This window comes from Heterodontus francisci, chromosome 33, assembly GCF_036365525.1.
Source record: "Heterodontus francisci isolate sHetFra1 chromosome 33, sHetFra1.hap1, whole genome shotgun sequence".
Classification (NCBI taxonomy): Eukaryota; Metazoa; Chordata; class Chondrichthyes; order Heterodontiformes; family Heterodontidae; genus Heterodontus; species Heterodontus francisci.
In genome coordinates this window covers 26,092,749-26,116,873 of record NC_090403.1, presented here as the reverse complement: position 1 = coordinate 26,116,873, position 24,125 = coordinate 26,092,749, and the positions used below count along the sequence as shown (strand labels likewise).

Below are 24,125 nucleotides of genomic sequence, written 5' to 3'. Positions count from 1 at the left end.
TTTCAGCACAGTATTGCATACCGTTTGCCTTTGCTCCATGACCTTCTGGTCAGTTATTCTCTGTGAGCCTGTCCTATCAACAGCTTTACTTTTGTTATCTCTTGCGCCACCCCCACTTTATTTGCTTAAAACCTATTATATTTCTAACCTTTGCCAGTTCTGATGAAGGGTCACTGACCTGAAACGTTAACGCTGCTTCTCTCTCCACAGATGCTGCCAGATCTGCTGAGTATTTCCAGCATTTCTTGTTTTTATTTAAGTCGATGAACTACTTGGGTCAATAACCCCAATTCCTGATCTCGGCCACTGTATTCATGCTGTTTTGTTTTCTGTTTGGGTGTGATTTTCTGAAATCGGCATTTAATTAATATAAACTTAAATAACTGATTATCTGTTTTGTGTTCTCAGCGAATAAAGAAGAAACTGGCAAATTCCCTGAAGTGCTTACAGAAGCGTTACGTAAACTCGGATAGTGTAGTAACTAGCGATGACAGTGATGCAAATATGCTGTGCTGTGTATTAGAGTCGGTGTTTGTGCATGGCTTGAAATCAAAGTATGTCAAAAGAGATGGAGGAAACAGAGGACGAAATCGAGCACCTCTCCCACAGCCTGTCTTTTGGACCCTGCTTAAAACTGTCTCTCACAGGTAAGTTTGCCATTTTGTAGAACTGATTCATTTTTCATCATATCATATTCTTTAAAGTTAAGCACTAATTTCGCATGGTGAATTTTTGCATTTGTAAGGTTTCTTGGTCTAAGAACACTGATTAATTGGGTCGGATTTTTCTGATCGCAATCTGTATAATACTATTATGGTTCGTATTAATTTTTCTAACTATCCTGTTTGGCTGAAAAACTTCAAACTGAATTATTTTACAAGCTATCTGGTACCGGTGGCACTGGGAGTGCCAAAATCCTTTTGGGGAAAGGGAATTGTAGAGTCATAGAGAGATACAGCACTGAAACAGGCCCTACGGCCCACCGAGCCTGTGCCGACCATCAACCACCCATTTATACTAATCCTACATTAATCTCATATTCCCTACCACATCCCCGCCTTCCCTCAATTCTTCTACCACCTACCTACACTAGGGAATTTACAATGGCCAATTTACCTATCAACGTGCAAGTCTTTGGCTGTGGGAGGAAACCGGAGCACCCGGCGGAAACCCATGCGGTCACAGGGAGAACTTGCAAACTCCGCACAGGCAGTACCCAGAACTGAACCCGGGTCGCTGGAGCTGTGAGGCTGCGGTGCTAACCACTGTCACTGTGCTTTCCATTGCTGAATTACCATTATTGGCATGTGTATTGCTGGTCCATACCAACTACCTTCTGAAATTGGGGAAGTATGGGCTAAACAGTCAGTCACAGATCTTGCATGAACTACATACATGCAAAAATTCACTCACCAGCATTCTTGTTTGTACCTATCAAACCTTGTCCCCCTCTCACCACCATTACAAAACAAACCTGTGATTAACCAGTCGCTCACACACTCTTTCTAGGGAGAGATTCCGCAGCAGGAGAACCAGATTATCGTGATATGACGTTCCACTTGAAATCTGTAGGCACTTAATTCTGACATGAATGTGACTGTTACGTGGACTTGCATTTTGTCCCAAACAGCCTTCAGTTATTTACATGCTCATTCAGTTGCATGTTTGCTGACTGTAATGAGCTAGGTGGAGTTTAATTTAATAATTCACATTATTGAGAATTTAGAAAGAACCGTCTTAAAAATCTCATCTTGCAAAAACCATTTAAAAGGAGTTATTTGGTAAAACTCGCTGAATATATTTCTCTTAAATATGTTTGTAAAGCATTACTGGTATGAGTTTTCACCTCTTTTCTACTTCAAATCTTTTTTTAATTAAGTTATGGAAATTGTACCATCTGTTGTTTGCTGGTAACAAATATTGCAATGTAAAACTTGTGCATCTATTGGCTGGAAAATGATGCCATTGTTGTTGCTTTGGGTAGATGAGCTTGACATTGACTTCTGTGTTCTGTAGCGTAACTCTTCAAAATCCTAATAGAAGTCCAGTTCTGTTGATGCTTTATTTGCTCCTGTAAAGGCTTAGTAGATAAAACTCTGCAAAGAAAGGGCTTGGTTTCATAAGGTGTCTTTCACATGCCTCAATGTGTCGCAGCCAAGTACATAGTCTAGAAGATCCCAGGGCCATTTCCTAGTTCGTGTTGAGTTAGCTGATTTCATTTGGCTGGGATACTACAGTTAGCCTGGTCTAGCAGGGAGGGACGACTAGCCAAATTCCTGTTCCAGATTATTAGCCAGGGAATCCTGCTGAAAAAAAAAATATGTGTGGATTGTAGGTAAGAGAGAATCAGGCATGGCTGTGATAACCTCTGCAGTTAAATGGCATATTGACATGCACTGTCAGAAACTGCTTTGCATTGACATGAAAGTAATCCTGGCATAGGTTTAGAATTTTTATTTTGAAAAATATTCAATGAATGACTGACACTTGGGGGGTGCTAAATGGTTTGCTCTTTTTACACCCACTTAGTTTGGTGTGTTAATCTACTGTCCATTTATTTTGCTTTCCTTTCTATTTCATTTTGAGCACTGGATAACTTGAGCTGGTTGCCACACTTGATTTAGAGCTCTGTAGGGCAGGCTGTTCCAAGATACTATATCGACAACTCCAAACCTCATAACACAGAAGGAAGTGGTAACCTGCTGTGCTCACCCTTGCACATTATTTCTAAATTCAAAAATTAGGCAATAATTACGTTTTGACTCAAAAGATAGATTATGGAACCAATGCTTGTAAACTGAAATAAAAAACAAGAAATGCTGGAACCACTCAGCAGGTCTGGCAGCATCTGTGGAAAGAGAAGCAGAGTTAACATTTCGGGTCAGTGACCCTTTATCAGAACTTGTAAGCTGAATGTGGCTTGGTGCTGTGGCTCTTTTTTAATCCTGAGACCTTCATGATTACACACAAGATATTGGATGTTTGACCTTGCTATTCACTTGCTCTGCAAATATTATTTGAATAAGGCATTTTAGCCTGTTTAAAATTGGTGAGATCAGCATTGGACCCGCGTGACATCCCCGTGGTAGATCAGCTGGTGCTCATTGCCTCTGGCTGATCGGGAATAGTGCCCCCTTGGTTGAGGTACAAAGAGATGTTGGCATCTGTGGAACTGAACCACAGCATTCAGGGGAATAGGGGGTTAAAAAAAGTAGGCAGTTTATTGGTCTTGGCATCAGCAGCAATGTATTAAGATTGCTAATGTTGAAATACAATTTACTTTATTCTACTAAAAATTTGACTAATTATCTTTAGCATGCTGATTTCTTTTTTCATAAAAAATCTTGCAGAAATGTTGTGACTGAGCTGGAGGGTTTAAACTTCATTAACACTGATGTTGGACGATGTCGTGCATGGGTCAGGCTTGCACTGAATGATGGTCTGATGGAGTGTTATCTAGTAACCCTGTTCCGTGAGAAGGGCAACTTGTGTGACTTCTACCACCCTGTGGCCTTGCTGCTCGATTCGGAGGACAGTGAAGTTTTACTGAGCTATCTGCAAGGTCTGTCATCTCTTTCGTTTGCACTGTCTTATAAATCAGCTGTACTAAATGAATGGACCACAACTCCACTGGCTTTGGCAGGTTTATGTTCAACGTCAGAACTGCCAGAACACTCACTGCCTAACTTTTCTGAACGCAGAAGGAAAGGATCCTGGGATTCAGCATCTCAGTCCTCTGGGTCTGATATCATTGAAGTAATTCACACCAGTTCCACAACTGCACACAGCAGTCACCACTCAGGAAAACTAAAACTTACATCCTCTACGTTAAGTTTGGAAACAACTGGATCATCCCAACTCTCATCCAGCCTGAGCTCTGATAGCCTGCTTCAGTCAAGTGGGATGAAGAGCCCTGATCAAGCTACTGAAGAATTGTGGTCTTGTGATACAGACAAGGGTATTGCAAGTGCAGAGAGCTCCAATAAATCTCTACAAGAGTAAGTGTTTTTCTCTTCACCTGTACCTCAATGCTGTAATATACACCATTTTGCTTTCATTTATAAAGCCAATTACATTAGTATATTAAGAATTCCTTGCCATTTAACTGTTTTTAACTGTAGTCTGTAACTTTCACTTTATTTTTATGGGTACTCCTGCAATCTTTCAAACAGTACAACTGTCAGTTTTATGGTGAGCAATCTATCTTTTGGAAGCTAGGTTTATTTTGCCCCATGTGGATTTCTGTTTAGGAGCTATGACTCTGAGATTTTGTTGATGTTATTGGGTGGTGGTAATGTAATTTGGCAATACAGAAGGCAAGATTTCCAGCCATGGTGTTTGAAACATACTATGTGATTGCATCAACATCTTTCTATGACTGTGTCCTGTCTTATGCTGTCAACATGAGCATTGCGTTTTTAAAAATAACATTTCTGTATAACTTCTCAAAGCATAAACACTATCGCTGAGTGGTATATTCCCTATGAGATCTCTGAGATTCTGACTGGGTAAAAACACCTTTACTTGAATGAAGCCTTTCAGTTTAAGAGTCCAGTATACTTTGGTTAAGCTTTCTGTTTGGGAAATTGACATTAGGAGTTTCCATTGCATAACTTCGTAGCCCTTTTATTTTATTTGGAAATCTCTCTGTAAATATGGAGGAACACTGATTCTCCTACTCCATGTTGTAAGCACCTGGAAAGTCAGTGAGGGATATATCCACTCAAAGCATAACTTAATAGTGCAGATATTGCAAGCAGTGATATCCTGTTTGGATCCCATTCCCTACATTCCACCAAAATAACTCGGACTGTTGTGTCTTAATTCCACATTTTGTCCCACGTTTTAACAAAAGAGACACTATATAGAGACAGTCCTGAAGATGGTGAGTTGTTAGAGTCATAGTTATACAGCACAGAAACAGGCCCTTTGGCCCACCATGTCCGCGCTGGCCATCAAGCCTATCTATTCTAATCCCATTTTACAGCACTTGGCCTGTAGCCTTGTATACTATGATGTTTCAAGTGCTCATCTAAACACTAAAATTTTCTGAGGGTTCCTGCCTCTACCACCCCTTCAAGCAGTGTGTTCCAGATTTCAACCACACTCTGGGTGAAAATTTTTTTCCTCAAATCCCCTCTAAACCTCCTGTCGCTTAACTTAAATCTATGCCTCCTGGTTATTGACACCTCCGCAAAGGGAAAAAGTTTCTTCCTATCTACCCGATCTATGCCCTCATAATTTTGTATACCTCAATCAGGTCCCCCCCTCAGCCTTCTCTGCTCTAAGGAAAACAACCCTAGCCTATCCAGTCTCTCTCCATAGCTGAAATGTTCCAGCCCAGACAACATCCTGGTGAATCTCTTCTGCACCCTCTCCAGTGCAATCACATCTTTCCTATAGTGTGGCGACCAGAACTGTACACAGCACTCCAGCTGTGGCCTAACTAGCGTTTTATACAGCTCCATCATAACCTCCCTGCTCTTATATTCTATGCCTCGGCTAATAAAGGCAAGTATCCCATATGCCTTCCTAACCACCTTATCGACCTGTGCTGCTGCCTTCAGTGATCTATGAACAAGTACACGAAGGTCCTTCTGACCCTCTGTACTTCCTAGGGTCCAACCATCCATTGTATATTCCCTTACCTTGTTAATCCTTCCAAAATGCATCACCTCACGCTTCTCAGGATTAAATTCTGTTTGCCACAGCTCTGCCCATCTTCCCAGCCCATCTGTATCATCCTGTAATCTAAGGCCTTCCTCTTCACTATTTACGACACCAATATTGTGTCATCTGCAAACTTACTCATCATGCCTCCTATATTCACGTCTAAATCATTAATGTACACTACAAACAGCAAGGATCCCAGCACTGATCCCTGCGGTACCCCACCGGTTACAGGCTTCCGAACGCAAAAACAACCCTCGACCATCACTCTCTGCCGCAAAGCCAATTTTGAATCCAATTTGCCAAATTGCCCTGGATTCTATGGGCTCTTACCTTCTTGACCAATCTCCCATGCGGGACCTTACCAAAAGCCTTACTGAAGTCCATGTAGACTACATTAACTGCTTTACCCTTTTCTACACATCTAGTCACCTCCTCAAAAAATTCAATCAAATTTGTTAGACATGATCACCCACTGACGAAGCCATGCTGACTATCCTTGATTAATACCTGTCTCTCCAAGTGGAGATTAATCCTGTCCCTCAGAATTTTTTCCAATAGTTTCCCAACCACTGATTTTTGATTTTTTTGATTTAGAGATACAGCACTGAAACAGGCCCTTCGGCCCACCGAGTTTGTGCCGACCATTAACCTCCCATTTATACTAATCCTACACTAATCCCATATTCCTACCACATCCTCACCTGTCCCTATATTTCCCCACCACCTACCTATACTAGGGGCAATTTATAATGGCCAATTTACCGATCAACCTGCAAGTCTTTTGGCTGTGGGAGGAAACTGGAGCACCCGGAGGAAACCCACGCAGACACAGGGAGAACTTGCAAACTCCACACAGGCAGTACCCAGAATTGAACCCGGGTCGCTGGAGCTGTGAGGCTGCGGTGCTAACCACTGCGCTAACTGATGTTAGATCTACTGGCCTGTAATTACCTGGTTTATCCCTACTACCCTTCTTGAATAATGGTACCACATTTGTTGTCCTCCAGTCCTCTAGCACTTCTCCTGTGGCCAGCGAAGATTTGAAAATTTGTGTCAGAGCCCCTGCAATCTCCTCCCTTGCCTCACATAGCCTGGGATACATCTCATCTGGGCCTGGGAATTTATCTAATTTTAAGCCTGCTAAAACTGCTAATGCCTCCTCCCTTTTAACGCTAATTTGTTCAAGTATATCACAATCCCCCTCCCTGATCTCTACACCTACATCGTCCTTCTCCATAGTGAACACAGATGAAAAGTAATCATTTAAAACCTCACCTACGTCCTCTGGCTCCGCACACAGATCCTTAATAGGCCCTACTCTTTCCCTGGTTATCCTCTTGCCCTTAATATACTTATAAAATGCCTAGGGATTTTCCTTTACCTTGCCCGCCAGTGTTTTTTCATGCCCCCTCTTTGCTCTCCTAATTATTTTTTAAGTACCCCCCCCCCCCCCCCTCCTACACTTTCTATACTCCTCTAGGGCCTCAGCTGTTTTCAGCCTTCTAGATCTGTTCTTCTAAATTGTGCTGTTGAGAATGTAATGTTTGTTGATGTTGATCCACAGGATCTTTACCAAATGCCTGCATGTATTGACATTTTTTTTCCCTTTCTGGGTCTGAGTAGAGATTAAGTAGAATGAGACTGTATTCTCCCAAGTTTAGAAGAATGAGAGGTGATCTCATTGAAACATAAGATTCTGAGAGGGCTTGACAGGGTGGATGCTGCAATGCTGTTGCCCGTAGCTGGAGATTCTAGAACTATGGATCATAGTTTCAGGATAAGGGGTGCACTGTTTAGGACTCTGAGGATTGTGAATCTTTGGAATTATTTACCCGAGAGGGCTGTGGATGCTCAGTCATAAAGTATGTTCAAGACTGAGATTGATAAAATTTTAGACACCTCAACAAAGCTGGGACCAGTGTCCTTGTGGGGTGGCTTGTTAGTGGGGAGGGTTTCATGCAAGTTGGTAGGGGGATGGAAACTAGAATGTAACATCAGAAAGGAAAAACAAGGTGCACAAAAAATTGAGACCGATAACACTAGAGTAAGAGTAAGGCATTAGGTGGAGTCAGAGTAAGAGGGAATGCAATAAGGTCTAAATTAGGTTTACAGTGCATGTATGTGAACATACGGAGCATGATAAATAAGGTTGGTGAGCTGCAGGCACAGATAGGCAAGTGGGGCCATGATGTTGTGGCAGTAACGGAGACCTGACTCAAAAAAGGTCAGGGCTGTGTACTAAATATTCCTGGATACAAGGTGTTCAGGAACGATGGGGAAGGAAAGAAAGAAGGAAGGTGGCAGTATTGATTAAGGAAATATTACAGTGCTGGAGAGAGGAGATGTCCTAGAAGGGTCAAGGACCGTGTCTATTTGGTTAGAGGTATGAAACAACAGCGATACCATTGCACTATTGGCTGTATTCTATAGGCCACTAACTAGTGGGAAAGATATAGAAAGATATAGCGAGGGTGCAAAAACTATAGTTGTAATGGCAGGCTTCAATTATCCTAATTTAGACTGAGATAGTAATAGTGTAAAGGGCAGAGAGGGTGGAAGAATTTCTGAAGTGTGTTCAGAAGAATTTTCTATATCAATATGTTTCTGCCCTAATGAGGAAGGAGGTATTGCTTGATCTGGTTCTGAGGAATGAAGTGGATCAAATGGCAGTAGAGAAACATTTAGGGGACAGTGATCATAGTATTATAAAGTTTATCTATGGAAAAGGACAAGGAGCAATCCAAGTAAAAATAATTGGCCTTCCCCCAGTTAATTTCAGTGGGGTAAGAACAGATCGGGCCCAGGTAAATTGGAATCTAAGATTGCTGACCAAAACTGTAACAGAACAATGGGCTGCCTTTAAAGAGGGGATGGTTCTGCTACATTCGAGGTAAAAAGTTAGGATAAACAAAGCCAGTGCTCCCTGGATGTCGCAAGAGATAGAGAGTAAGGTGAAGCAGAAAAAGGGTGTGTATGACGGATGTCAGGTTGATAATACAAGTGCGAAGCAGGCTGAATATAGAAAGTTCAGAGAGGAAGTGAAAAAGGATAAGAGAAGCGACTGGCAACTAATGAAGGGACTCCAAATATCTTCTACAGGTATATAAATAGTAAAAAGAGGTTAGGGACCAAAAGAGGATTTATGCATGGAGGCAGAAGGCATGGCTGAGGTACTAAAAGAATACTTTACATCTGTCTTTACTAATGAAGAAGATGCTGCCTAAGTCATAGTGAAAGAGGAGGTAGTTGAGACACTGGATGGGCTAAAAATTGATAAAGAGGAGGTATTAGGAAGGCTGCCTGTACTTAAAATTGGTAAGTCATCAGGACTGGATCAGATGTATCTGAGAGACTGAGGGAGTAAGTTTGGAAATTGCAGAGGCACTGGCCATAATCTTCCAATCCTCCTTTGATACAGGGGTTGTGACAGAGGACTGGAGAATTGCAAATGTAACAAAGTTGTTCAAAAAACGGTGTAAGGATAAACCCAGCAACTAAAGGCCAGTCAGTTTAAACTCGGTGGTGGAAAAATTTTTAGAAACCATAATATGGTTTTCCTTAAAGGCAAATCATGTTTAACTAACTTGATTGAATTTTCTTTTAATGAGGTAACAGAGAGGGTTGATGTAGGTAATGCGGTTGATGTGGTGTACCTGGACTTCCAAAAGGCATTTGATAAGTGCTACATAACAGGCTTGTCAACAAAGGTAAAGCCTATGGATTAAAAGGATCCGTGGCTGAATGACAGGCAACAGAAAGTCGTGGTGAATGGTTGTTTTTCGGACTGGAGGAAGGTATGGTGAGGCTCCCCAGGGGTCGGTATTAGGACCACTGATTTTCTTGATCTATATTAATGACTTAGACCTGAGTGTGCAGAGCACAATTTCAAAACTTGGAAGTATTGTGAACTGTGAGGAGGATAGTGATCGACTTCGAAAGGACGCAGGCTGTTGAATGAGCAGACATGTGGCAGATGAAATTTAATGCAGAGAAGTGCAAAGTGATACAATAGTTGGAAGAATGAGGAGAGGCAATATAAAATAGAGGATACAATTCTAAAGTGGGTGCAGGGGCAGAGGAACGTGGGGATATATGTGCACAAATTGTTGAAAGTGGCAGGACAGGTTGAGAAAACATTAATAAGGCATGCAGAATCCTGGGCTTTATATATAGAGGCACAGAGTACAAAAACAAGGAAGTTATGGTGAATTTTCAGAAAACACTAGTTCAGCCTCAACTGGCGTATTACACCCAATTATGGGCACCACACTTTAGGAAGGATGTGAAGGCATTAATGTGGGTGCAGAAGAGATTTGCGAGAATGGTTCCAGCGATGAGGGACTTCAGGTACTTGGATAGATTGGAGAAGCTGGGGCTATTCTTTTAAAGAAGAGAAGGTTGAGAGGAGATTTGATAGAGGTATTCAAAATGATGAGGGGTTTGGACAGAGTAGAAATGAAGAAACTTCCCATTGGCGGAAAGGTTGAGAACAAGAAGACACCGATTTAAGGTGATTGGCAAAAGAACCAATGGTGACATGAGGAAAAACCATTTTTATGCAGCGAGTGGTTAGGATCTGGAATGCTTTGCTTGAGAATGTGGTGGAGGCAGGTTCAGTTATGGCTTTCAAAAGGGAATTTTATTTAAACAGAAAAAATTTGCAGCAATACAGGGAAAGGATGGGAACGGAACTAACTGAGTTGTTCTTGCAGAGAGCCAGCATGGATACTACTGGCCAAATGACAGCCTTCTGTGCTGTAGCAATTCTATGTTTCTAGGGGAATCAAGAGACATGGGGATAGCACAGGAAAGTGGAGTTGAGGTAGATGATCAGCTGTGATCTGTGGAATGATAGAGCAGATTCCTGGGGCCACATGGCCCACTCCTGCTCCTGTTTCTTATGTTGTGCTGCCATGTTCATAATTCCAAAAGGACTCTGTTTCCATCCTGAAATAATCCATGCTCCTTGCATGCTGTGCCAAACATGAAATGTCGTGATATATATTAGTGCCCAGGATAACCTGTTTTGCCGTTCTACACCTCTTTCTCCTCTTGTTGCATGCCTTCTTTCCTCTCTTTTTTAAAATCAACTTACTTGCATCTCAGGAAATATAAATGTTTTTGACCGAAACAATTTTTTTTTCTCTAGCCTTCCCATTTCTGCTTTTTCAGAAGCCTGAGTCTAAATCTTGTCTCCTAACCCAGTTTTCCTTCAAGGTTAGGACATTGCCTCATGCTTGATCAACAAGTGGATAGGTCATTATCAGATCATTTTATAGCCTTTAACTCCAAACATTAAAACTTAAAATGACGCATTATTTCACGTTAGTTACAGCAACCTTTGCATCATAAAATCCAATTTCAGTAATTTTGCCAGATAATTATTGCACATTATCACACAAGTGAAGTAAAAACTCCTGTGCTGACTTTGTCTGGCAACATTGCAAATGTGTTTATAAAAACTTTTTCCCTGAAGAAAATATAACTTGTTATGTGCAGCAAGCAATTTGGAAGACAAATGGTATGTTAGCCTTTTATTGAAAGGGATTTGGAGTATTAGAGTAAGGTTGTCTTGCTGAAATTACATAGGGCTTTAAAGAGACTGTAGCTGGAGTTGTTGTGGACAATTTTGGTCTTGTAATGAAGGTTCACTAAATTGATTCCTGGGATGAGAGGGTTGTCCTGTGAAGGGAAATCGAATAGAATAGGCTTATGTTCTCTGGAGTTTAGAAGAATGCGAAGTGACTTCATTGAAATGTTTAAAATCCTTGGAAGGCTTGAAGGTGTAGATTCTGAGAGGCTGTTTCCCCTGGCTAGAGAGCCTAGAACTAGGGGGCATAGTCTCAGGATAAGGGAGTGGTCATTTCATTCTGAGATAGATATATTTAATCACTCAGAGGGTTATTTTTAATATTTCATGCATTGTGGGCATCGCTGGCAAGGCCAGAAATCCCTAATTTCCCTTGAAAAGGTGGTGGTGAGCTGCCTTCTTGAACTGTTACAATCTACCTTGTGTGAGCACACCACAGTGCTGTTACGGAGGGAGTTCCAGGATTTTAATCCAGTGACAGTGAAGGAACAGCGATATAATTCCATCAGAATGGTGTGTGACTTGGAGGGGAATTTGTAGATGGTGGTGGTCCCATATATCTGCTGCCCTTGTCCTTTTAGGTGGAAGAGGTTGTGAGTTTGGAAGGTGCTGTCGAAGGAAGCATGGTGAGTTGCTGCAGTGCAACTTGTAGATGGTATACACCGCTGCCACTGTGTCAGTGGTTAAGGGAGGGAATGTTTAAGGTGGCAGATGTGATGCTGGTCAAGCGGGCTGTTTTGTCTTGCATGGTATCGAGCTTCTTGAATGTTGTTAGAGCCGCATTCATCCAGATGAGTGGAGAGTATTCCATCACACTCCTGGCCTGTGCCTTGTAGATGGTGGACAAGATTTGGGAAGTCAGAAGGTGGGTTACTTGCCACAGAATTCCCAGCCTCTGACCTGCTCTTGTAGCCACAGTATTTATGTGGCTGCTCCAGTTTAGTTTTCTGGTCAATCATAACCCCTCCCCGCCAGATGTTAATAGTGGGGAATTCAGCGATGCTAATGCCATTGAATGTTAAGGAGAGATGGTTAGATTCTCTCTTGTTGGAGATGGTCATTGCCTGGCACTTGTGTGGTGCGAATGTTCTCCAGGTCTCGCTGCATATGGACACAGATTGCTTAAATATCTGAGGAGTTGCAAATGGTACTGAACATTGTACAATCATCAGCAAATATCCTGCTTCTGACCTTATGTTGGAGGGAAGATCATTGATGAAGCAGCTGAAGATAGTTGGAGTATAAGAGTATCTTTGGAATTCTCTACTCCAGGGAGCTGTGTGTGGATGTTCAGATGTTGAATGTATTCAAGACTGAGATTGATCGATTTTTGGATGCTAAGCAAATCAAGCAGATACAGCAGAAAAATGGAGTTGAGGTATCAAATCAGCCATGAACATATTGAATGATGGGCAGGCTGGAGGGGCTGTATGGCCTACTCCTTTTTTTCTTGCGTTCTGAGCCAGTTGAAGCCAGTCTGTACAATAACAGGGCTTTTGTAGCTTTTGGTGACATTACATGAAGCATTTGTTTGAAATTATTAGTGTTGATCTATTTTGTGCAAAAAAAAAGTATAATGCCAATAGTGTAAGTCTGAAGAATTTAGTGCCTTCAGGCACCTTAGCCCTACTCTCTGGAACTTCCACCTAAACACGTCTGCTTTGCAATTTTGCATCTCAACCTTTTCAAAAACTTCCTTTAAAACATTCTTTTATTTATTTATTTAGAGGTACAGCACTGAAACAGGCCCTTTGGCCCACCGAGTCTGTACCGACCAACAACCACCCATTTATACTAATCCTACATTAATCCCATATTCCCTACCACATCCCCACCATTCTCCTACCACCTACCTACACTAGGGGCAATTTACAATGGCCAATTTACCTAACAACCTGCAAGTCTTTGGCTGTGGGAGGAAACCGGAGCACCCGGCGGAAACCCATTCGGTCACAGGGAGAACTTGCAAACTCCTCGCAGGCAGTACCCAGAACTGAACCCAGGTCGCTGGAGCTGTGAGGCTGCGGTGCTCGCCACTGTGCCACCCCAGGTTTTTGGTAACCTATCCTAACTCTTTTGTCCACTTCTACCTTGTGAAGCCCTTTAGAATGCTTGCTATATTAAAGTGCTATATTGGGTACAGTAGTGTAGTGGTGATGCTACTGGGCCAGTAATTCAGAGGCCTGAACTAATAATCCAAAAAACATGATTTCAAATCGCCATGACAGTTTGAGAATTTGTGTTCAGTTTTTATATTAAATCTGGATATTAAAAGTTGTCATAGCCCAACTGGTTACCTTGAGGACATTTTTAGGGAAGGAAACCTGCCACTCTTACCTGGTCTAGCCTATATGTGATTCCAGTCACACACCAATGTGGTTGATCCTTAACTGCTCTCTGAAGTTGTCCTGCAAGGTACTCAGTTGTTTCAAACTGCTACAGAGAATAACTGCAGTTTTTTTTAAAATTTGTTCATGGGATGTGCAATTGCCCTTGAGAAGGTGATGGTGAACCATTGCCTTGAACCACTGCAGTCCATGTTGTGCAGGTGCTTCAGTCTGTCCAGATTGTGGACAGTGCTGTTGGGTTGGGAGTACTGGATCTTGATTCAGCAACAGGGAAGAAATGGCAGTTTTATTTCCAAGTCAGAACAGTATGTGACTTGGAGGGGAAGTTGCAGGTGGTCATGTTCTCATGCACAAGCTGCTTTTGTTCTTTTAGGTGGTAGCATGCGCAGGTTTAAAGGGTGCTGCCGTAGGAGCCTTGGAGAGTTGCTGCAGTGCATCTTGTAGATGGTGCACATTGCAGCCATGGTGGTGGAGGGAGTAAATGTTTAACATAGTGAGGGGTAGGGGGCAGCTTTGTCCTGATGATTGAGCCTCTTGTGTTGTTGGAGCTGCACTCATTCAGGCAAGTGGTTAGTCTTCTATCAGACTCCTGACTTGTTGCCTTGTAGATGGTGCCCAGGCTTTAGGGAGTCAGGAGGTGAGTAACATGGCAGCATTCCCAACCTCTGACTTGTTCATGTAGTCACAGTATTTATGTGGCTGGTCCAATTGAGTTTCTGGTCAGTGGTGACCCCAGGATGCTGATGGTGGGGGATTCAGTGATGGTAATGTCATTGAATGTTAGAGGGGAGGTGACTGGAGTCTCTTTTGTTGGAGATGATCGTTACCTGGCACTCGAATGTTACTTGCTGCTTATCAGCCCAAACCTGAATATTGTCCAGGTCTTGCAGTATGCGAGTGCAGACAGTTTCACTGTCTGAGAAGTTCTGAATGGAATTGAACACTGCAATCATTAGCGAGCATCAGCATTTCTAACCTTATGATGGAGGGAAGGTCATTGATGAAGCAGCTGAACATGGTTGGGCCTTGGATACTACACTGAGGAACTCCTACAGTGATGTCCTGGGGCTGAGAGGAATGTCCGGTAACAACCACAGCCATCTTCCTTTGTGCTAGATATGACTCCAGCCAGTGGAGAGCTCCCCCCATCCCCACCCAATTCCCATTGACTTCAGTTTAACCAGGACTCCTTGATGCCACACTTGGTTAAATGCTGCCTTAATGTTGAGGGCTGTCATTTTCACCTCACCTCTGGAATTCAGCTCTATTGTCCATGTTTGGACCAACGATCATCTCCAACAAAATAGACTCTAATCAGCTCCCTCTAGCATTCAATGGCATTACCATCACTGAATTACTGAATCCCCCATCTTCAGCATCCTGGGGTCACCACTGACCAGAAACTCAATTAGACCAGCAACATAAATACTGTAATGAGGTCTGGAACTGAGTGCTCCTGGCAGAACCCAAACTGAGTATCAGTGAGCTGAGCTAGTGCCTCTTGATGGCACTGTCAGCGATCCTTTCATCACTTTGCTGATGTTGTGTAAGAAGTAGGCTCACCACCACATTCTCAAGGCAAATAGAATGGACAATAAATACCAGACATGCAGGGGGTTAAATTGAGGTGAGATTTGTGTGTTTTTTTTTGTTTTCTCTTCTAGAACCTCCATGTCATTGAGATCTATGGAATTTAATGCAAGCTTTTATTGGGCATGTCAAATATAGGTTTCCAAAGTGGAGGTTTATAATCACTACCTCTGGTCCTAATATTCTGCCTAATTTTAAGTAATATTCTAGGTTCCCCTTTTCTAAATCATTTACTATTTTATGTACTTTGAGGTCCATCTTGGCTGTCTTCTCTTTGGTCTGGGGATAGTGAACATTTTCAACCATAGTTCATTGCTCATTTGCCTTGCGCTTGGAAACATCTCGGCTTACTTTGGCACATTGAAATTGCAAATTTCCTAGGCGACCCGAGACAGGCAGTTTGTTGATTATAGATTTGTGGAGCAGTGCCATTTCCCATTTAAAGTGTTCCACTGAGAAACTTCCATTATAATTATGTAATACACCCGTTGCATGTAGTGGCTTTGAGTCATTAATAAGTATGGGCTATTTTCTTTTTACCTTGGATATCACAGTTTATTTTGTTTAGCATGCTCTTTATTTGATGCATAACATCCTTGCCAAATAATTTGGCGTTTTTCTGGTGGTGTACTAGACTGTACAGATAGGAAAGCCCTAGATTAGATCTCCAGTGTGTGCTGTGTTGGATAATTTCATCTAGAGCAGCAGTTGGGCAATAGAATTTGCCTCAAATGATCCAGGCTAAGCAGGAGAAAAATTCGTCAAGTTTCCTGCTCCTGCTTCAGCATTTCCTGATGCTAATTTTTTGTTTGAGGATGATTGGCCTTGGCTTTCATAGACTTCTTTTGGGCCTCCTTATCTCGAGAGACAATGGATACGCGCCTGGAGGTGGTCAGTGGTTTGTGAAGCAGCGCCTGGAGTGGCTATAAAGGCCAATTCTGGAGTGACAGGCTCTTCCACAGGTGCTGCAGAGAAATTTGTTTGTTGGGGCTGTTGCACAGTTGGCTCTCCCCTTGCGCCTCTGTCTTTTTTCCTGCCAACTACTAAGTCTCTTCGACTCGCCACAATTTAGCCCTGTCTTTATGGCTGCCCGCCAGCTCTGGCGAATGCTGGCAACTGACTCCCACGACTTGTGATCAATGTCACACGATTTCATGTCGCGTTTGCAGACGTCTTTATAGCGGAGACATGGACGGCCGGTGGGTCTGATACCAGTGGCGAGCTCGCTGTACAATGTGTCTTTGGGGATCCTGCCATCTTCCATGCGGCTCACATGGCCAAGCCATCTCAAGCGCCGCTGACTCAGTAGTGTGTATAAGCTGGGGATGTTGGCCGCTTCAAGGACTTCTGTGTTGGAGATATAGTCCTGCCACCTGATGCCAAGTATTCTCCGAAGGCAGCGAAGATGGAATGAATTGAGACGTCGCTCTTGGCTGTCATAGACTCCCCAACCAAATATCCTGGTGATGTCCACTGTCATGGCTTGCAAATGAAGAGGAATACTTCAGATTAATTTCACAATATTCTATGCTACTGTGGTGCCTCATGTAGTACCAGCCCATATCAGAAAATGTGGGCCTGCTGCCTGTGAGTTTCCAACTGTGTGCTGGCTGCATACAGCATGTCGCTGCAGGTTTGGGGCCTTGCAAGAATTACTCTGTCATGTTAATACATCAACAGCCCCTTAAAAAAACTTGAATTTATACAGCACCTTTCACAATCACAGGATGTTACAAAACACCTTACAGCCTTTTGAAGTGTAGTCACTTTTGTAATGTAGGAAACACTGCAGCCAATTTGCGCACAGCAAGTTTCCACGAACAGCAATGTGATGATGACCAGATAATCTATTTTTGTGATGTTGATTGAGGGATGAATCTTGGCCAGGACACCAGGGATAATTCCTCTGCTCTTCTTCGAAGTAGTGCATGGGATCTTTTATGCCTACTTGAGAGGGTATCCAGGGGCTCAGTAACATTTCATCCGAGATGTCCCTTAGAACTGCACTGCAGTGTCAGCTTTGATTGGGACTTGAAATCACAACCTTCTGACTCGCATGTACACGTGCTACCAACTGAGCCATGGCTGACACTTAAAAACAACAATGAAAAGTTTCTGTTTCTTGATGGTTTTGGTTGATAAAGGAACATTGACCAGGGCAGCAGCAAAGTTCCTTCTTGGGATTCAAATAGTGCTATGGTATCTTTAACACACATCTAAAGCACTGGAGCAAGAAGAAATGCACTTAATTTCTCACCCAAAGCCCGATACCTTCAGCAGTACAGCACTTCTTCAATACTGTACTAAACTTCCCTCCTAGATTAGGAGCTTAACTCATGATATAGGGCTCAAATCCATAACCTTCCAACGCAGAAGTGAGAGTACCACAAACTTTTTATGTTTATTTGTTCAGGGCCAGCATTTATTATCCATCCCTAATTGCTCTTGAGCAGGTGGTGGTGAGCTGTCTTCTGGAACTAATGTAGTCCTTGAGGTGTAGGTACACCAACAGTGCTGTTAGGAAGGGTTTTGACCCAGCAACAGTGAAGGAACAGCGATATAGTTCCAAGTCAGGATGGTGTGTGGCTTTGAGGGGAACTTGCTGGTGGTGGTGTTCCCATGCATCTGCTGCCCTTGTCCTTCTAGGTGGTAGAGGTCGCAGGTTTGGAAGGTGTTGTCGAAGAATCCTTGGTGAGTTGCTGCAGTGCATCTTGTATATGGTACACACTGCTGCCACTGTGCGTCGGTGGTGAATTTTGAAGGTGGTGGATGGAGTGCCAATCAAGCGGGCTGCTTTGTCCTGGATGATGTCAAGCTTCTTGAGTGTTGGAGCTGCACCCATCCAGGCAAGTGGAGAGTATTCCATCACACTCCTGATTTGTGCCTTGTAGATGGTGGACAGGCATTGGGGAATCAGGAGGTGAGTTTACACGCCACAGAATTCCAAGCCTCTGACCACCTTTTGTAGCCACAGCAGATATGTAGCTAGTCCAATTCAGTTTCTGGTCAATGGTGAGCCCCAGGATGTTGATAATGGGGGATTCAGCGATGGTAATGCCATTGAATATCAAGGGGAGATGGTTAGATTCTCTCTTGTTTGAGATGGTCATTGTCTGGCACTTTTGTGGCACGACAGTTACTTTCCACTTATCAGCCCATGTTTCCAGGTCTTGCTGCATATGGACATGGGCTGCTTCAGTATCTGAGGAGTCACGAATGGTGCTGAACATTGTGCAATCATCAGCGAACATCCCCACTTCTGACCTAATGATGGAGGGAAGGTCATTGATGAAGCAGCTGAAGATGGTTTGACCTAGGGCACTACCCTGAGGAACTCCTACAGTGATGGCCTGGGACTGAGATGATTATCTCCAACAACCAGCATCATCTCCCTTTGTGCTAGGTATGACTCCAACCAGTGGAGAGTTTCCCCCCCCCCCCCCACCTCCCCACACCCACCCCAGCTTCCCATTGTCTCCAGTTTTGCTAGGACTCCTTGATGCCATACTTTGTCAAATGCTGCCTTGATGTCAAGGGCAGTCACTCTCGCTTCACCTGGAACATCATGGTCACTGGCCAAGATGCCAAAAGGCTGTTGAAATCTGAAACTGCCTCAGCCAGAGTCAGCAGCTTCAGAGGAGAAAATTAGGCTGACTGGGCGGCGCAGTGGTTAGCACCGCAGCCTCACAGCTCCAGCGACCCGGGTTCAGTTCTGGGTACTGCCTGTGCGGAGTTTGCAAGTTCTCCCTGTGTCTGCGTGGGTGCTGCATCTCTAAATAAATAAACATTGTGTAATCATGGCAAAATACAACATTTTAAATGGGAAAATTATATTTCTTTATGGCAACTGGTTGATTTTAGTTGCAGGAACTTTTAAATTGCAACTTACAGAAAAGAACATCAAGAATGCTTAAAGTGGATGAGTTGCAAGCAAAGATTAGAAAAGTTCTATCACAACTGTCTAGCAAGGCCAGCAAGGGTCCTTGTTGAGCATTACAAAAATGCCAGACAGGCAAAGACTGGCTGAGCCTGTTCATTATTGACCTGGGGCAACTTAACACCATGACCTCCAATGCTGGCCTGCCCGCCCTCCCTGCCACACCAGCCAGCCAGCTATGCAATCTCCTGCGAGGGGCCAAAAAAGGCCCCTTGGCCAATTTAGGGATGGGGATGGGGTGGTTATCTGAAAAATTCCTCTTTGAAGCCTGGAGGCAATCAACCAAATTCTTGGTGGCTGCAGTAACCAGGAAACCCATCACATAGCACTTCACCTACATTTTGAATGCTGTGATGTTAACCATAGTTAGAAACTGTCCAGCTCCCTTTTGAAAGTTTGCAGCAAATCTGTAGTCGCTGTATGTTCTAAAGATCAATGACTCTCTGAAAAGGGAAACCTCTTGGTATCTAAAATAAAAATGAAATACTGCAGAGGCAGGAAATCTGAAATAAAAACAAAAAGTGCTGGAAATACTCAACAGGTCTGGCAGCATCTGTGGAGAGAGAAGCAGATTTAACGTTTCAGGTCTGTGAGCTTTCATCAGAACCTTACTTAGCATCTAACTTTGTTTCATGCTTATGTAATTTGTATACCGGCGCCTTAGTCCTAGACCTACCTAACTCAAATAGCCTATCCACATGGGCCAATTCTAATCATTTCAGTATTTTGAAGTCCTCCGCCAAATCTGCAGTTCCATAGAGTGGAAAGCCCCAGATCGCTAAGCCATCAATGTGATTAAGAACCTTGAAACTAGGTATCCATCTAATGGTTCCTCTCTGCACCTTTCTTAGAGCCTAAGGCACCCATCATGTATTCTAGATGAGACATACCAAGGTTTTGTATAAGGACAACATAGTGGTTTTCATTTTGTATTTGATCATACTGGCAATTTATCCTATCCTCTTGCTGCAGCCTTGCAAGTCATGTACTGTAATACTTATCTCTTTATCCCACTCAATAACCTTCAGTTTAAAACCTTGCCTGGTGTGCATGTGCTTGGTGTTAGCCCTATTCCGGTGTCTAATACGAAGTTTGACTATATTAGTGTCACCTGGCAATCCTGGGCCCATTCCCTCATCGCATCTAGATGTGCTTGTAATCTATTTTTTTCTCATCTATGATCCTAACACCTACACAAATCTCTCATCTGTAAACTTGTCGACAGTTCTTCAAGTGCCTTCTTTCAAATTACTGATAAAGATTATGAAGAGCAAGAGCCCTAACACTGATATATAAGCAAAACACTGCAGACGGTGGAAATCTGAAATAAAAACAGAAAATGCTGGAAGTGCTCAGGTCTCGTAACATTATGGAGAGAGAAACTGTTAACATTTCATGACCACACACTGGTCCTTGTTGGACTCCACTAGTAACCAGACAGAAGGACTGCAATTCATAACAAACTTCTGCCTATGCAAATGCAACCAATATTTTATCCAACCCAAAATCTACCTGCCAATCCAACAGAATTCTATCTTATTAAGTAGTCTATTGTATGACACCTTGTCTAAAGCTTTTTGATCCAGGCATGCAGCGTTAACTGGACTGCTTATATCGTGCTATCTACTCCCCAGTAACTTACTCAAAAAAAAAAGTTGCAGCAGGTTGGTAAAGCATGAACTTTCCCAGAAGCCCTGTTGGGAGCCTCTACTAACCCCCTTCTCCATCCAGGTGCTAATACAGTGCATCTCTAATGAACTCTTCTAGGAACTTGCCTATAACTGAAGTCAAGTAAATGGGTCTATAATTTTCCAGTCCTGACTTGTTGCCTTTTTTGAACATTGGCACCACATGGGCTTCTCTCCAGTCCATGGGAACAATTCAAGAACCTAGCAAACTGTTAAATATATAAGCAAGGCTTTGAAATGCAGGTTTTAGGGTTGATTAAAATGCAGTTGCCTATTAAACTGGGAGAGTTAAGATAATCAAGGGATGAGCTCCGATGTGCCTGTTGGTCCTTTCTTAACTTTTTAAAAAAAACTTCTGTTTATGAAGTCCATGTGTACTGTAATGAACCAGATGTTATGGTGCCTCTGTGATTTGAGCAAGGGTAATTTTAGGATACCTATGTTGTCTCACCTTTCTCTTAGTATTTTCTTGTTTTCTCCTTCCCTCTGTTCTCTTTATTTTGGCTCCTACTCTATTTAATTTATCTGAACATTCAGAGCATTGATTACTGATCTGGATAGAAGGTTCAGAATCTGATGCCTTTAGCTGGTATCTGGAGATTCCACAGGTTTGTGTTGAGCTGTTTGTATAGCTACCTTTAATCTGTTGTTAAGCAGCTTGCTGAAAATTATTCTGTCTATTTAAAGGACACCAGATGAGCTCAGCGGAGGAGACCAAACACCAGTTTCCATGAAGCACAATTTTTATATCTCTCTGCCACAGCCCGAATTATCCTCAAAGCCTTCAGAAGCAGATGCTCTAACTAATGCTCAGCCAGTTGAACAGGAGGTAGACTTGCATTCATTCAATAGGGAAACAAATGGGGAAAGCCATTCTCAAGTTGGATCTCTACCACCACCCTCAACTCATGCTTCACCATTGCATCATCCAGTACCTGCCAATGAAAGTTACATCAAGAATGCCCCCCCTCTTGCTGGTGAAATGCCAAACCCTGCTCGCGCTCAAAGATTGACTCATACTAGCTCTACGAGAAGTTTGCAGTCTGTGGCATGCCAGGAAGTAAAAAACAATCAAAATAACACTGAAGCAGCAGAGCAGGTTTCTGTTGTGAGAGGAATTAATCGTGGAACAGACAAAATGGATAAATTGAGTGTGCCCTGCAATCACTTGACTGTACCAGGAGATAACCATGTGAGTTGATTTATTTGTTGCTGGAGTTTTGGCCTGTGCCAAATTTCACAAGTACATCCTGTAGCAAGAGAAAATAATTTGGCTAACCCCTTCAGGAACTTCTCCTATTAATTGGATAGCTGAAATGTTGCAGTGTGGCAGTCTGATGACTTTGTGCAACTTAGATGAGTACTAAACAGAACTATATCCCTAAAGGCTAATGGTGCAACTACATATAAAGAGGCGGGGGGGGGGGGAGGGGGGGGGTGCAGCGGTGTGGTTGGGGGCAATTACTAATGCAAAAAATATATAATTGGAGTGGTAATTTCATCTCTCCCTTATGACCATTCTGCTCACTTGGTTGGACTTGTGCTGAGAGGCCCTTCACCAACTTGCGATGCTTCAGCTTTTGTGATAAGTGTATGCGACTATGAGAATTGTGAGATGGAGAAAATAAGGAAAGGAGAAAGTATCATCAAATGCAGGGGAGATGGTGGTGTAGTTGAGAAGTCTTTTTTTCGGCAGCTATTTTTATATTAAAAAAAAAAAGTTTCCTAGGTTTTTTGGCCATGGGACTATAAATGAAACCATTTTATAAAAAAATTCCTTGCCTCAGATACATGCAGTTTAACTATGTATTCCTGAGTAATTCTGTTTTTTCTCTCACTTCTATAAATCAGACAAATTTATGAGCAAATTCGTGTTGAATACTTTTATCAGATATATTACAGGGGAGGGATATCTCTTTGTGCAAGGTACAGTGTAGAAGATGCTCAAACACTTAATATGGGTGCGGGCAGTGCATTTCAGAATGATGCAGCACCTTGGAAAGGGACACTTATTTAGTTGCTTTTAAAGCAGGGTATTAAGTTTGCAATAACATTTTTGTTCCCTCTCTTAGTGTTTTCAATGCTTTTTAAATGTATTTTCATTTCCTTTGATGTACTTTGTGATTTGAACTTTACCCTTAGTTTTTAATGGATTCTGAAACCGTTGATATGGTGCAATTTTCAGTGTTCATTTTATATTGAAATAACTGCTGGAAATGCTTCTTGTTTCTCACCTAACAATTTCATTGTAAACATGAACATCACGGTTTCAGAAAAGAAGCAGCTGGATATCAGATGATGACATCTGCACACCAGCTCCTAGAGAAGAGCTCCCAAAAAGCACAAGGGAAAGTTCAGCTGAATGTTCAAGGAGCACAAGGCCGGTGAATGAAAATAGCATCCATCTGACCAAGCATGGACAGTCAGCATCCAGTGTCTCTCAGTGTAAACGTGGTCAAAGGAACTCATCCTTTAAAGTGACTCATCGCCGAAAATCAGGTAGGATGGTTTGGAGGAAAACTGTATTCAACAAATGGAACGGAATATGGCATTTTTCATCACCTACTCCAGTCATTCATATTGTGCATACAAATGCAAAATGGTAACGCAGTAGTTAGGTAATAGAGTCATAGAGAGATACAGCACTGAAACAGGCCCTTTGGCCCACCGAGTTTGTGCCGACCAACAACCGCCCATCTATACTACTCCTACATTAATCCCATATTCCCTTACCTCCCCACCTTCCCTCAATTCTCCTACCACCTACCTACACTAGGGGCAGTTTACAATGGCCAATCTACCTATCAACCTGCAAGTCTTTGGCTGTGGGAGGAAACCGGAGCACCCGGCGGAAACCCACGCGGTCACAAGGAGAACTTGCAAACTCCGCACAGGCAGTACCCAGAACTGAACCCGGGTCGCTGGAGCTGTGAGCCTGCGGTGCCAACCACTGCGCCACTGTGCCATTACACTGTGTGTAATGTATTGACACTTGCACTGTATAGTCTGAATCAATTTACAAGCAGTGATCTCCAAAAGAAATGCAGCATTTTTTTTGACTTGCATTAACCAGTAGATATTAAACTATGGTGGAGGCCTTGGTAATTCAAACTGTTAATTAGCCTCTTAGAGATCAAACAACCATAAAACAGTTTGTCTGAACACATCTCTTAGCTTTGAGACACTGGGAGTCGTTAGAAATAATGCCATTGTGATGGAATAGATTTCTTACAACACCTAAACAGCCAGGAATGGTTTTCACTGTATCTGTGAGTGGCTTAGCTAAGCTATCAGTCAAG

At 42.7% G+C, this 24,125-nt stretch overlaps 1 protein-coding gene across 6 annotated transcripts in view; it reads left to right on the top strand.

The window, feature by feature from the left end:
* Positions 1–24,125, top strand: part of plekhm1 (pleckstrin homology domain containing, family M (with RUN domain) member 1) — a 77,370-nt gene that overhangs the window by 14,679 nt on the left and 38,566 nt on the right. For all 6 annotated transcript variants that reach the window (XR_010969059.1, XR_010969056.1, XR_010969058.1 and 3 more), the window contains exons 3-6: positions 409–647; positions 3,351–3,998; positions 21,514–22,018; positions 23,100–23,325. Coding sequence is in view for 2 of the 6 variants with exons in the window: in XM_068013213.1 (XP_067869314.1) it covers positions 409–647; positions 3,351–3,998; positions 21,514–22,018; positions 23,100–23,325 (1,618 nt within the window). In the remaining 4 variants the exon portion in view is untranslated. The remainder of the gene's footprint in view (positions 1–408; positions 648–3,350; positions 3,999–21,513; positions 22,019–23,099; positions 23,326–24,125) is intronic.